At 43.1% G+C, this 15,465-nt stretch overlaps 1 protein-coding gene across 2 annotated transcripts in view; it reads right to left on the reverse strand.

The window, feature by feature from the left end:
* LOC115117816 (tensin-1-like) overlaps positions 1 to 15,465 on the reverse strand; it is a 351,789-nt gene that overhangs the window by 291,554 nt on the left and 44,770 nt on the right. Inside the window, exon 1 of one of the 2 annotated variants that reach the window (XM_065015960.1) lies at positions 8,039 to 8,162. The exons of the other annotated variant lie outside the window; for it this stretch is intronic. Coding sequence (XP_064872032.1) covers positions 8,039 to 8,053 — 15 coding nt within the window. The 5' untranslated portion in view covers positions 8,054 to 8,162. Of the gene's footprint in view, positions 1 to 8,038; positions 8,163 to 15,465 lie in introns of those variants that run through there. 2 annotated transcript variants of the gene reach the window in all.

Below are 15,465 nucleotides of genomic sequence, written 5' to 3' on the forward strand. Positions count from 1 at the left end.
CAGAACTAGAGCAATCCCTTGAGCCTCAATCTCAAACACTGGAGCAACCATCTGAGTCATTGACTCCAGAACTAGAGCAATCCCTTGATCCTCAATATCAAACACTGGAGCAACCATCTGAGTCATTGACTCCAGAACTAGAGCAATCCCTTGATCCTCAATCTCAAACACTGGAGCAACCATCTGAGTCCTTGACTCCAGAACTAGAGCAATCCCTTGAGCCTCAATCTCAAACACTGGAGCAACCATCTGAGTAATTGACTCCAGAACTAGAGCAATCCCTTGAGCATCAATCTCAAACACTGGAGCAACCATCTGAGTCCTTGACTCCAGAATTAGAGCAATCCCTTGAGCCTCAATCTCAAACACTGGAGCAACCATCTGAGTCATTGACTCCAGAACTAGAGCAATCCCCTGAGCCTCAATCTCAAACACTGGATCAACCATCTGAGTCCTTGACTCCAGAACTAGAGCAAACCCTTTATCCTCAATCTCAAACACTGGAGCAACCATCTGAGTCATTGACTCCAGAACTAGAGCAATCCCTTGAGCCTCAATCTCAAACACTGGAGCAACCATCTCAGTCATTGACTCCAGAACTAGAGCAATCCCTTGATCCTCAATCTCAAACACTGGAGCAACCATCTGAGTAATTGACTCCAGAACTAGAGCAATCCCTTGATCCTCAATCTCAAACACTGGAGCAACCATCTGAGTCATCGACTCCAGAACTAGAGCAATCCCTTGAGCCTCAATCTCAAACACTGGAGCAACCATCTGAGTCCTTGACTCCAGAACTAGAGCAATCCCTTGATCCTCAATCTCAAACACTGGAGCAACCATCTGAGTTATTGACTCCAGAACTAGAGCAATCCCTTGAGCCTCAATCTCAAACACTGGAGCAACCATCTGAGTCATTGACTCCAGAACTAGAACAATCCCTTGAGCCTCAATCTCAAACACTGGAGCAACCATCTGAGTCATTGACTCCAGAACTAGAGCAATCCCTTGAGCCTCAATCTCAAACACTGGAGCAACAATCTGAGTCATTGACTCCAGAACTAGAGCAATCCCTTGAGCATCAATCTCAAACACTGGAGCAACCATCTGAGTCATTGACTCCAGAACTAGAGCAATCCCTTGAGCCTCAATCTCAAACACTGGAGCAACAATCTGAGTAATTGACTCCAGAACTAGAGCAATCCCTTGAGCATCAATCTCAAACACTGGAGCAACCATCTGAGTCATTGACTCCAGAACTAGAGCAATCCCTTGATCCTCAATCTCAAACACTGGAGCGACCATCTGAGTCATTGACTCCAGAACTAGAGCAATCCCTTGATCCTCAATATCAAACACTGGAGCAACCATCTGAGTCATTGACTCCAGAACTAGAGCAATCCCTTGAGCCTCAATCTCAAACACTGGAGCAACCATCTGAGTCATTGACTCCAGAACTAGAGCAATCCCTTGATCCTCAATCTCAAACACTGGAGCAACCATCTGAGTCATTGACTCCAGAACTAGAGCAATCCCTTGAGCCTCAATCTCAAACACTGGAGCAACCATCTGAGTCATTGACTCCAGAACTAGAGCAAACCCTTTATCCTCAATCTCAAACACTGGAGCAACCATCTGAGTCATTGACTCCAGAACTAGAGCAATCCCTTAATCCTCAATCTCAAACACTGGAGCAACCATCTGAGTCATTGACTCCAGAACTAGAGCAATCCCTTGAGCCTCAATCTCAAACACTGGAGCAACCATCTGAGTCATTGACTCCAGAACTAGAGCAATCCCTTGATCCTCAATATCAAACACTGGAGCAACCATCTGAGTCATTGACTCCAGAACTAGAGCAATCCCTTGATCCTCAATCTCAAACACTGGAGCAACCATCTGAGTCATTGACTCCAGAACTAGAGCAAACCCTTTATCCTCAATATCAAACACTGGAGCAACCATCTGAGTCATTGACTCCAGAACTAGAGCAATCCCTTGATCCTCAATCTCAAACACTGGAGCAACCATCTGAGTCATTGACTCCAGAACTAGAGCAAACCCTTTATCCTCAATCTCAAACACTGGAGCAACCATCTGAGTCATTGACTCCAGAACTAGAGCAATCCCTTGAGCCTCAATCTCAAACACTGGAGCAACAATCTGAGTAATTGACTCCAGAACTAGAGCAATCCCTTGAGCATCAATCTCAAACACTGGAGCAACCATCTGAGTCATTGACTCCAGAACTAGAGCAATCCCTTGAGCCTCAATCTCAAACACTGGAGCAACAATCTGAGTAATTGACTCCAGAACTAGAGCAATCCCTTGAGCATCAATCTCAAACACTGGAGCAACCATCTGAGTCATTGACTCCAGAACTAGAGCAATCCCTTGATCCTCAATCTCAAACACTGGAGCAACCATCTGAGTTATTGACTCCAGAACTAGAGCAATCCCTTGAGCCTCAATCTCAAACACTGGAGCAACCATCTGAGTCATTGACTCCAGAACTAGAGCAATCCCTTGATCCTCAATCTCAAACACTGGAGCGACCATCTGAGTCATTGACTCCAGAACTAGAGCAATCCCTTGATCCTCAATATCAAACACTGGAGCAACCATCTGAGTCATTGACTCCAGAACTAGAGCAATCCCTTGAGCCTCAATCTCAAACACTGGAGCAACCATCTGAGTCATTGACTCCAGAACTAGAGCAATCCCTTGATCCTCAATCTCAAACACTGGAGCAACCATCTGAGTCATTGACTCCAGAACTAGAGCAATCCCTTGAGCCTCAATCTCAAACACTGGAGCAACCATCTGAGTCATTGACTCCAGAACTAGAGCAAACCCTTTATCCTCAATCTCAAACACTGGAGCAACCATCTGAGTCATTGACTCCAGAACTAGAGCAATCCCTTAATCCTCAATCTCAAACACTGGAGCAACCATCTGAGTCATTGACTCCAGAACTAGAGCAATCCCTTGAGCCTCAATCTCAAACACTGGAGCAACCATCTGAGTCATTGACTCCAGAACTAGAGCAATCCCTTGATCCTCAATATCAAACACTGGAGCAACCATCTGAGTCATTGACTCCAGAACTAGAGCAATCCCTTGATCCTCAATCTCAAACACTGGAGCAACCATCTGAGTCATTGACTCCAGAACTAGAGCAAACCCTTTATCCTCAATCTCAAACACTGGAGCAACCATCTGAGTCATTGACTCCAGAACTAGAGCAAACCCTTTATCCTCAATCTCAAACACTGGAGCAACCATCTGAGTCATTGACTCCAGAACTAGAGCAATCCCTTAATCCTCAATCTCAAACACTGGAGCAACCATCTGAGTCATTGACTCCAGAACTAGAGCAATCCCTTGATCCTCAATATCAAACACTGGAGCAACCATCTGAGTCATTGACTCCAGAACTAGAGCAATCCCTTGATCCTCAATCTCAAACACTGGAGCAACCATCTGAGTCATTGACTCCAGAACTAGAGCAATCCCTTGATCCTCAATCTCAAACACTGGAGCAACCATCTGAGTCATCGACTCCAGAACTAGAGCAATCCCTTGATCCTCAATCTCAAACACTGGAGCAACCATCTGAGTCATTGACTCCAGAACTAGAGCAATCCCTTGAGCCTCAATCTCAAACACTGGAGCAACCATCTGAGTCATTGACTCCAGAAAATGTGAAAAAGGAATCAAAGTGTTGCAGGCGGCTGCAAAAGGAAAAACGATGTAATGTCATGATATTACTTTGAGAAAGATATCCACTATTTCGTGATGATTTTAAGCAAACCTACAGTTTTTTGCATAATGTTTATGATTTTTTGTATTAATGCTTTGTTTGAAATGTACAATGCTGATTTAATCCTACGTGAATTAAATTGTACCTCATGTGTCAGTTATACTATGTTGCATATTAAAAGCCATGCTCTTTATGTGTGTGGCGTATTTCTCTCTCTAGTATGGAAGAGATCTCAGTTCAGCTAGCGTGCACATTTGAAACATTTTATCCTGTTTTTTACACAGTTTTATAACTTAAAAAATAGCTAAAATAAAATTGCTGCTACTAATAATAGTTCATAGGATCATTATTGTTATTGCTGAAGGAATCACATTTAATCAATGTCATTCAGGGTAACAAAATATTATCATACAGTATATGTCACTTTCGTCTAAATTAATGGACCAAGGCGCGGCGTGCGTAGAGTTCCACATATTTTAATAAATCGAAACTCACCAAACAAAAACAAACAAGCACAAAAGAAACGTGACGTTCTGTGCTGCTCACAGGCAGAAACACAAACACAATTGGAAAAATCTTCCTAAATATGATCCCCAATCTGAGACAACGACAAACAGCTGCCACTGATTGGGGACCATATCAGGCCAACATAGAATTATAATTCCCCTAGATAACCCACCCTAGTCATTGTCACACCCCAACCACCATAGAGAAAAAATAGCTCTCTATGGTCTGGGCGTGACAGTATAACACCAGTATTTTATATTAAAATACAATAACTTTGTTTTGTTGACTCAGAAAGACAAAAACAAATCTCAAAGGATGAAGTGAAAAATATTTTCATAGATTTTAGCATTTTTTTCAGTGTAAGGCAGAATGTTTTTGTAAAAAAAACTTCAACAAATGTTGTGTTGTACCTGTGACACATCAAATATGTGGTATTCAAAATAAAATAATGTCATTTTTTCAGGGTAGTTTTATTTCTGCAGGTCTAAGCATGGATATATAACCTTGTGATTATGAAAAATGGGCGTCAAATTAATTGTATTTTTTTTAACACTTAAGTGTTAAACTGAATGACATTTTACTAGGGTACATTCATATGAATCACAATAAAATGAATTATTGGTTTTATTCTTGAATATAACTAATATAAGGGCATAGGTGACACTCCAATGAACATTAAAAAAGCCTTTTAGGGAATTGTAATTTCTGTTAAAGTTTTTTACGTCTTTGATCCAGGTACAAATTTGTATTTTTTTTTTTAAATACCATTGTGACACTGATGGAAGGGGGAATCTAATGAGGGATTCCCTTAATCTCTTATGTACAAACAGAGGTTAAGGACTGAGGAATGAAAGCTCCAGGGTCACCTCCAAGGGGGTCGAAGAAGGACTCCCTTTGAACCCAGCAGTTATTACTTTCCCTGGGCCCGCAAAATCATTAGCCTTGCAACCGCCTCCCAGAGTGAAATGTACGCATTAAATAGGAGAGAAGAGAGAGAGAGAGAGAGAGAGAAAGAGAGCGCGAGAAAGAGACAGACAAAGAGGGAGGGATAGAGAGAGAGACAGAGCAAGAGAGAGGGAGGGATAGAGAGAGAGAGACAGAGCAAGAGAGAGGGAGGGACAGAGAGAGAGAGACAGAGCAAGAGAGAGGGAGGGATAGAGACAGACAGACAGACAGACAGACAGACAGACAGACAGACAGACAGACAGACAGACAGACAGACAGACAGACAGACAGACAGACAGAGAGTAATACAGACAGACAGAGAGAGTAGGTTTGAGGTGATCATAAAGCAAGTCATCACACTATGTAGGCTACAGTACCATCAACATGTATCTCCATTACAATATTAACCGCACTGTACATAAGTCACAGAAATTGTGTGTGTTTGTGTACATATAAGAAAATATCTGTTACCATTCAGTATTGACCAATCAAGGACATGGTGTTGTCAAACCAAAAACAACATGTTTTTTTAATCATATATCGTTGTTGTTCTATGGAAACATCAGACAGCAAGTGAGGTCACCTGGCCTTGCTGCTGTTTTTGGATTGAGGTCACATGATGTGTCATGAGTCAGCATACCACACTATCCACAGGGTTAAAGCTGGGCTATTGTTTTGACTTGCCGGTCAGCTATACTGTTAGCCGACTGACAGTGGTCACAAGAGGTGGCTATTGTTTTAACTTGCCGTTCAGCCATACGGTTAGCCGACTGACAGTGGTCACAAGAGGTGGCTATTGTGACAGTACACTTTTCTGTTACGCATCCCTGCGCGTCAGTAGCCAGACGTCCTACCCACCACGATGATGGAGACACGCTTCACTTGAGGGGCGCTATACCATGACACCTACCAGAAAGCGTGACAGACTCAACTAGAAGTTGACTTCTATGTCCGCAGCATGCACTGCGACCAGGAATACAAGACATGCAAATCCCCAAAAGACCTGTGAACATTGCTAAAGCAAAAACGTTGAACTATCGGATCATGTACCTACACTCTTAGAAGAAAGGGTTCTGCGGCTGTCCCTGTAGGAGAACCCTTTTTGGTTCCAGGTAGAAATCTATGTGGAACCAAAAAGGGTCCTAACTGGAATCTGAAGGGGTTCTTCAAAGGGTTCTCCTATGGGAACAGCCGAAGAACCTTTTGGTTCCAGATAGCACATTTTTTCTGAGTGTACAGTATTAATTCAATACAACTTCATTCATAATGCCACTACACTTAGTAGTTGAATGTTTCTCTGAGTGCGCAAAACTTTTTATGTCAACTCAACCATGACAGGGTCTTTACTCCAGAGCTGAAGAAGGTTGACATGGACAGGGGAGACAAAGACATCTCAACAAATAGCCTTTCATCCAAGGAGAGAGACAGAGCCAGATACAGTATCTTCTATCTCCATGGCTTTAAAACAACACAGCCAAGCATTTGTTTGAGCACTTGACTTTAACAGAGGTCCAAATCAGGAATTCCTCATCGACTTCCTTTGACAGATAAGCTTTTTACCTGTTAAAATGAGCTTCTGTTAGAACCCCCTGGGCAGGTAGTGAGTTCCATAAATAGTTTATGCAATTTGCGGTCTTTTCCAGTCATGGAAAAATACTTGAAATTACAGGTTAGAGGTGTTGAAAAATGGCTTCCGCAACCCAATGTTGGCAACTGAGAAAAGTAGTAGTCAGTAAAGGCCTTGAGCTATTAGATACTACTACCACTGACTGAAGTATGTGCTGCAAACATGTTGACAACCCACTAAGCCCTTTGTTCCATGTACTGTACGTCTGTACTACATAAACGTGAGTTGCTCCAGATGAAATTAGGAAACACAATTTGAAAATGTATATTGAACATTATTAAACTCAAATATTGAGAGTGATATAATATGCACAGATCGGATTACACTAAATTAGATGTCCAAATGTCCTTTACTTGTACCATGTTGAGTCCTCATTTTGTTGACTTCAAAGAAGAATCACAAAGAAAGGTACAGAGTATCTCAATATCCAATCACTAACATCCCCTGTGGCTTATCTGCACATAGAAAGCCATTGTCTAAAATATTGGATTAAAATCAAATCAAATCGAATTGTATTTGTCACATACAACATGTTTAGCAGATGTTATTGCGGGTGTAGCGAAATACTTAAGACCGTGCTGCAGTTTGTCTCGCATTGTTTACCGACTGAACGCAGCCCTCAAGAGAGAGTCAAATACCTGACCCAACTGAACACAGCCCTCTTAAAAGGGAGTCAAATACCTGACCCAACTGAACACAGCCCTCTTAAGAGGAAGTCAAATCCCTGACCCAACTGAACACAGCCCTCTTAAGAGGGAGTCAAATCCCTGACCCATCTGAACACAGCCCTCTTAAGAGGAAGTCAAATCCCTGACCCAACTGAACACAGCCCTCTTAAGAGGAAGTCAAATCCCTGACCCAACTGAACACAGTCCTCTTAAGAGGGAGTCAAATCCATGACCCAAAGGGAACACAGCCCTCTTAAGAGGGAGTCAAATCCCTGACCCAACTGAACACAGCCCTCTTAAGAGGAAGTCAAATACCTGACCCAACTTAACACAGCCCTCTTAAGAGGGAGTCAAATCCCTGACCCATCTGAACACAGCCCTCTGAAGAGGGAGTCAAAACCCTGACACAACTGAACACAGCCCTCTTAAGAGGGAGTCAAAACCCTGACACAACTGAACACAGCCCTCTTAAGAGGAGTCAAATCCTCAACCCTCTTCCAGTTCCAATGTGGTTAACAGAGCACTCACCAGCCAGAAGGACATAGCAGAGCTTCAATAGGACGACCACTACCTCTCTTAGGTCCAGAACCCGGTAAGGTCCAGAATATGCAATTAGGCTTGCCTGGGGCTCATGAGGACTGTGCTATAGACCCTCTAGTAACACAAACTGAACTGAGATACACACCCTGGCAGTCTTTATCCTGACATTTCCTGAGCTGCATTGTTAGCAAAGGAAGAAGGAAACACAAACACACACACACTCTCTCTCTCATACACACACACACACACACACACACACACACACACACACACACACACACACACACACACACACACTCTCTCTCTCATACACACACACACACTCTCTCTCATACACACACACACTCTCTCTCTCTCATACACACACGCACTCTCTCTCTCTCATACACACACACACACACACACACACACACACACACACACACACACACACACACACACACACACACACACACACACACAGACAGACACATGCTCACACACACACACTCTCTCTCACACAGACACAGGCACAAGCGTGCACAAAACACTCACACTAACACAAACACACACCGGCATGCTTGCACATACAGTCCATAACATACAACAGACACAGTGGAAAGATTGACTCTCAGGGAGTCCCATCATGGAGCGAACTGCAGAATGTAGTAACAGCAGGAGGTTCCTTCCTTTCTGTTCGGGGGCCGAGGTCAGCGTTTAACCTGTGGCCGGCGACGGAGCTCTCTCCACACTGTGGGTTAAAAGGACCGCAGTTTATTTGCAGGGGCCGTTCATTATGGTAAAGAATGGGTTTCCTGTCAATCCATCAAATAGCTATTTCTGTGTGTTTTATGGACATGCGACTCTAATCAGTGACGGATTTAGAGGCAAGGTGTAAAGATCGGTGTGTGACAGAGAAATGACCCAGAAAAACAATGGGTAAGAGGTCTGAGAGAAGGGTCTCTTCATGTGATATATGTGATATAGTAGCAGCTAAAGTGTCTGTGATCTTTTGCCCATCTTAATCTTTTCTTTTTATTGGCCAGTCTGAGATATGGCTTTTTCTTTGCAACGCTGCCTAGAAGGCCAGCATCCTGGAGTCGCCTCTTCACTGTTGACGTTGAGACTGGTGTTTTGCGGGTACTATTTAATGAAGCCGCCAGTTGAGGACTTATGAAGCATCTGTTTCTCAAACTAGACACTCTAATGTACTAGTTCTCTTGCTCAGTTGTGCACCGGGGCCTCCCACTCGTGTTTCTATTCTATTTAGAGCCACTTTGCACTGTTCTGTGAAGGGAGTAGTACACAGCATTGTACGAGATCTTCAGTTTCTTGGCAATTTCTCACATGGAATAGGCTTCATTTCTCAGAACAAGAATAGACTGATGAGTTTCAGAAGAAAGGCCTTTGTTTCTGGCCATTTTGAGCCTGTTATTGAACCCACAAATGAAGATGCTCCAGATACTCAACTAGTCTAAAGAAGGCCAGTTGTATTGCTTCTTTAATCAGAACAACAGTTTTCAGCTGTGCTAAGATAATTGCAAAAGGGTTATCTAATGATCAATTAGCCTTTTAAAATGCTAGACTTGGATTAGCTAACACAACGTGCCATTGGAACACAGGAGTGATGGTTGCTGATAATGTGTCGCTGTACGCCAATGTAGATATTCCATAACAAATCAGCCGTTACCAGGTACAATAGTCATTTACAACATTAACAATGTCTACCCTGTATTTCTGATCAATTTGATGTTATTTTAATGGACCAAAAATGTGCTTTTCTTTCAAAAAGAAGGACATTTCTAAGTGACTCCAAACTTTTGAACGGTAGTGTACGTTCTAGATAGTTCAAACAAATACATAATGTTGAAACAAAAATACAAACATGCATAACAATTTAAAAAGGAAGTAGTCAGACTTATTTCCCCTGGAGTACTCAGACACTGAAACAACTTGTTTTGAATAAGGCAGTGTGGCGAGCAGAACCAGGGCTGGTCTGGGGTGAAGAGGTCAGGTGCACAGCTAGGGAACATAGAGGGGCCAGACAGGCCACAACCTCTTAACCCACAGGGTCACCTTTTGTGTTTTAGCAGGCGCTAAATGGAACACATTTCAATCTAGCACATTTATTGGAACTTTGACTAGTTACTGGATGATTACATTGACAACAGTGAAGTAGGGAACATCAAATATTACAGCAAATAGCTCAACTCCAATGTGCTGACAGAGAAAAAAAAGAAGTGTGTAATATTTATGAAGGACATTGTAAACAATGAGGTTTAATTATATCACAAGGATGGTAAAATGATGTCACACAAGCAACTAACAGTGTTTGGAGGTGTATGCTCAATGCAAAATGATTAGCCAACTGATTTGTGGCTCTGCCGCAAAAATGGAAAAGGGGTTTCATTTATTATTTTCTATTTTCTACATTGTAGAATATTAGTGAAGAAATTAGCTATAAAATAACACATATGGAATCATGTAGTATCCCAAAAAGAAATTCAAAATTCAAAAAACATAACATTAAACATTCATGAAAATACAAGTATCATACATCATTTAAAAGCTTAACTTCTTGTTAATCCAATCCGTTGTCAGATTTAAAAAAAAAACTTTACGGTGAACGCATACCATGCGATTATCTGAGGACAGCGCCCCACATCAAAATACTTTTTCAACCAGCACAGGCGTCACAAAATCACAAATAGAGATGAATTAAATCCCTTACCTTTGAAGATCTTCCTCTGTTTGCAATCCCAAGGGTCCCAGCTACACAATGAATGGTCGTTTCGTTCGATAAAGTCCTTCTTTATATCCCAAAAAGTCTGTTTAGTTGGCACCAATGATCTCAGTAATCCGCTCGTTCAACATGCATACAAACGAATCCAAAAAGTTAAAGTTCATCCAAACAGGTCAAAAGATGTTTCTAATTAATCTTCAGATCAGGTCTAATATCTAAATAAACGATAACTTTTAAGACTGAGAATAGTATGTTCAATAGGGAAGATAAATAACGAAGAGCGCGCACCTCATTCACGCGCCAACAAGACTACTTTTCTAATGAGAGACACCTTGTAGTTTTTCCAACTACTTGCTTATTTAAAAAAAAACAAGCCTGAAACACTTTCTAAAAACTGTTGACATCTAGTGGAAGCCATACGAACTGCAATCTGGGTCCTATCTATTTGTATTTATCATAGGCTAGCACTGAAATGGCCTATGACTTCAAAAATAAAATACGGATGGATTTTCCTCTGGCTTTCGCCTGCCATATCAGTTCTGTTATACTTACAGATATTATTTTAACAGTTTTAGAGACTTCAGAGAGGTTCCTATCCAATGCTACCATGTATATGCATATCAGACAGGCAGTTTACTTTGGGCACATCAGTCATCCGAAATTCCGAACAAAAACCAGTCTCCAAAACAGGTTAAACACTGTTTCCCAGGCTTGTTAAATGAACCCTAAACAATTAATGAACATGCACCTGTGGAACGGTCATTAAGACACTTAAGACACTAACAGCTTACAGACGATAGGCAATATATGCAATTAACCTCACTGGTGTAGGGGGCAGTATTTTCAAGTCTGGATTAAAAGCGTGCCCAGAGTAAACTGCCTGCTACTCAGGCCCAGAGGCTAGGATATGCATATTATTATTAGTTTGTAGATTTGGATGGAAAACACTCTGAAGTTTGTAAAACTGTTTGAATGATGTCTGTGATTATAACAGAACTCATATGGCAGGTGAAAATCTGAGACAAATCCAACCAGGAAGTGGGAAATCTGAGGTTTGTGGTTTTTCAAGTGATTGCCTATCCAATAAACTGTGTCTATGGGGTCAGGTTGCACTTCCTAAGGCTTCCACTAGACGTCAACAGTCTTTAGAATGTTGTTTTAGGCTTCTACTATGAAGGGGGAGCGAATAAGAGCTGTTTGAACCAGTGGTCTGGTTGAAAGCCTTTAGTTTAGTCACGCGCATGGCCGTGAGCTCGAGCTCCGTTCCTTTTCATTTCTAAAGACAAAGAAATATTATTGAAGATGTATGATAAAAACATCCTAAAGATTGATTCTATACATCGTTTGACATAATTCTATAATACAACTTTTTTGACTTTTCGTCTAGACTTTGTGATCGCGCCTTGTGCATTTGGATTACTGGACTAAATGCGTGAACAAAAAGGAGGTATTTGGACATAAATGATGGACTTTATCGAACAAAACTAACATTTGTTGTCTAACATGGAGACCTGGGAGTGCCATCAGATGAAGATCATCAAAGGTAAGTGATTCATTTTAACTCTATTTCTGACTTTTGTGACACCTCTCCTTGGTAGGAAAATGGCTGTATGGTTTTCTGTGTCTAGGCACTGACCTAACATAATTGCAAAGTGTGCTTTCGCAGTAAAGCCTTTTTGAAATCGGACACTATGGTTGGATTTACAAGAAGTGTATATTTAAAATGTTATATAATACTTGTATGTTTGAGGAATTTAATTATGGGATTTCTGTTGTTTTGAATTTGGCACCCTGCAATTGCACTGGCTGTTGTCAAGGTGGGACGCTACCGTCCCACTTGTACCAGAGAGGTTAAGGTCACAGTTATGCAAACTTAGGACACTAAATAGGCCCTTCTACTGACTCTGAAACACACCAAAAGAAAGATGCCCAGGGTCCCTGATTATCTGCATGAACGTGCCTTAGGCATGCTGCAAGGAGGCATGAGGACTGCAGATGTGGTCAGGTTAGTAAATTGCAATGTCCGTTCAGTGGGACGGATGGCAACAACAACTGCCTGAGTGACACCAGGAACGCACAATCCCTCCATCAGTGCTCAGACTGTCCGCAATCGGCTGAGAGAGACTGGCTGAGGGCTTGGAGGCCTGTTGTAAAGCAGGTCCTCACCAGACATCACGGGCAACAACGTCGCCTATGGGCACACACCCACCATTGCTGGACCAGACAGGAATGGCAAAACGTGCTCTTCACTGACAAGTTGTGGTTTTGTCTCACCAGGTGTGATGGTTGGATTCTCGTTTATCATTGAAGGAATGAGCGTTACACTGAGGCCTGTACTTTGGAGGATGAGGGTCCGTCATGGTCTAGGGCGGTGTTGTCATTGCAGGCAATCTAAACGCTGTGTGATACAGGGAAGACATCCTCCTCCCTCATGTGGTACCCTTCCTGCAGGCTCATCCTGACATGACCCTCCAGCACGACAATGCCACCAGCTATACAGCTCATTCTGTGTGTGATTTCCTGCAAGACAGGAATGTCAGTGTTTTTCCATGGCCAGCGAAGAGGCCACATCTCAATCCCATTGAGCATGTCTGGGACCTGGTGGAACGGAGGGTGAGGGCTAGGGCCATTCCCCCCAGAAATGTCTGGGAACTTCCAGGTGCCTTGGTGGAAGAGTGGGGTAACATCTCACAGCAAGAACTGGCAAATCTGGAGCAGTCCATGAGGAGGAGATGCACTGCAGTACTTAATGCAGCTCATCTACTTCCGGGTTGGAGCGAGCCGGTCGCATCCGCGCTTCGGTCTGCAGGTTGTATAACTGCTTCGGTCTGCAGGTTGTATAACTGCAGTACTTAATGCAGCTCATCTACTTCCGGGTTGGAGCGAGCCGGTCGCATCCGCGCTTCGGTCTGCAGGTTGTATAACTTTTTCATTACATTTCATTACATTTCATTATAGTACAACGGTCTGATTTGTCTAATCTTAGCAATTTCTTCTTAGCTAGCTACATAGTCGTCGTTGTATCAAAGATAATTGCGTAATTATCGTATTTCGTCGTCTCCTACCTGCCCAACACGTTCACCGTCTACCGTAGCACTGTAGTAACTATCACACTCAACTGAACGACTTGATTAGTGTAGTGTTAGCTAGCTACATAGTTGTCTTTGCTGTCTTCGTATCCAAGATAATTGTGTAGTTTAGAGTGTGGAGTCTTAGAGTGATAATTGCGTTATTATCGTATTTCGTCGTCCTCCTATCTGCCTAGCAGCTAGCCAGCTAGCATACGTTCACCGGCTACCGTAGCACTGTAGTAACTATCACACTCAACTGAACGACTTGATTAGTGTAGTATTAGCTAGCTACATAGTTGTCTTTGCTGTCTTCGTATCCAAGATAATTGTGTAGCTAGAGTGTGTAGTCTTAGAGTGATTATCTTAATTTACCGAGGTTAGCTAGCCAGCTATTTTGTCGTCCTTAACGTAGGAGACACTCCTAGCTAGCCAACAGCCAGCCAACGTCTACTGAATAGAACTTTCGCATTCGGTCGCATTCCGCTTCGCTCCACAGGTAGTATCACATTTTCATTTCATTACAGTCCCAACGGTGTGATTTGTTTGATCGTAGCTAGCTACATAGCTAGCTACATAGCCGTCTTTGTTTCAAAGATAATTGTGTAGTCTAGAGCGATTTTCTAGGTTAGCTAGCCAGCTATTGTCGTTCTCCTAACGCAACGTAACGTAACCAACACTGCTAGCTAGCCAGCTAGCCCGGAAAGCAGCATTGTAGAAACTTCACACTCAACGGAACGACTTGACTAGGGTAGTGTCAACAACGCAGCTAGCCTACCTCAGCAGTACTGTATCATTTTAATCATTTTAGTCAATTAGATTCTTGCTACGTAAGCTTAACTTTCTGAACATTCGAGACGTGTAGTCCACTTGTCATTCCAATCTCCTCTGCATTAGCGTAGCCTCTTCTCTAGCCTGTCAACTATGTGTCTGTCTATCCCTGTTCTCTCCTCTCTGCACAGACCATACAAACGCTCCACACCGCATGGCCGCGGCCACCTAATCTGGTGGTCCCAGCGCGCACGACCCACGTGGAGTTCCAGGTCTCCGGTAGCCTCTGGAACTGCCGATCTGCGGCCAACAAGGCAGAGTTCATCTCAGCCTATGCCTCCCTCCAGTCCCTCGACTTCTTGGCTCTGACAGAAACATGGATCACCACAGACAACACCGCTACTCCTACTGCTCTCTCTTCGTTCGCCCACGTGCTCTCGCACACCCCGAGAGCTTCTGGTCAGCGGGGTGGTGGCACCGGGATCCTCATCTCTCCCAAGTGGTCATTCTCTCTTTCTCCCCTTACCCATCTGTCTATCGCCTCCTTTGAATTCCATGCTGTCACAGTTACCAGCCCTTTCAAGCTTAACATCCTTATCATTTATCGCCCTCCAGGTTCCCTCGGAGAGTTCATCAATGAGCTTGATGCCTTGATAAGCTCCTTTCCTGAGGACGGCTCACCTCTCACAGTTCTGGGCGACTTTAACCTCCCCACGTCTACCTTTGACTCATTCCTCTCTGCCTCCTTCTTTCCACTCCTCTCCTCTTTTGACCTCACCCTCTCACCTTCCCCCTACTCACAAGGCAGGCAATACGCTCGACCTCATCTTTACTAGATGCTGTTCCTCCACTAA

This window comes from Oncorhynchus nerka, linkage group LG3 (genome assembly GCF_034236695.1).
Source record: "Oncorhynchus nerka isolate Pitt River linkage group LG3, Oner_Uvic_2.0, whole genome shotgun sequence".
Classification (NCBI taxonomy): Eukaryota; Metazoa; Chordata; class Actinopteri; order Salmoniformes; family Salmonidae; genus Oncorhynchus; species Oncorhynchus nerka.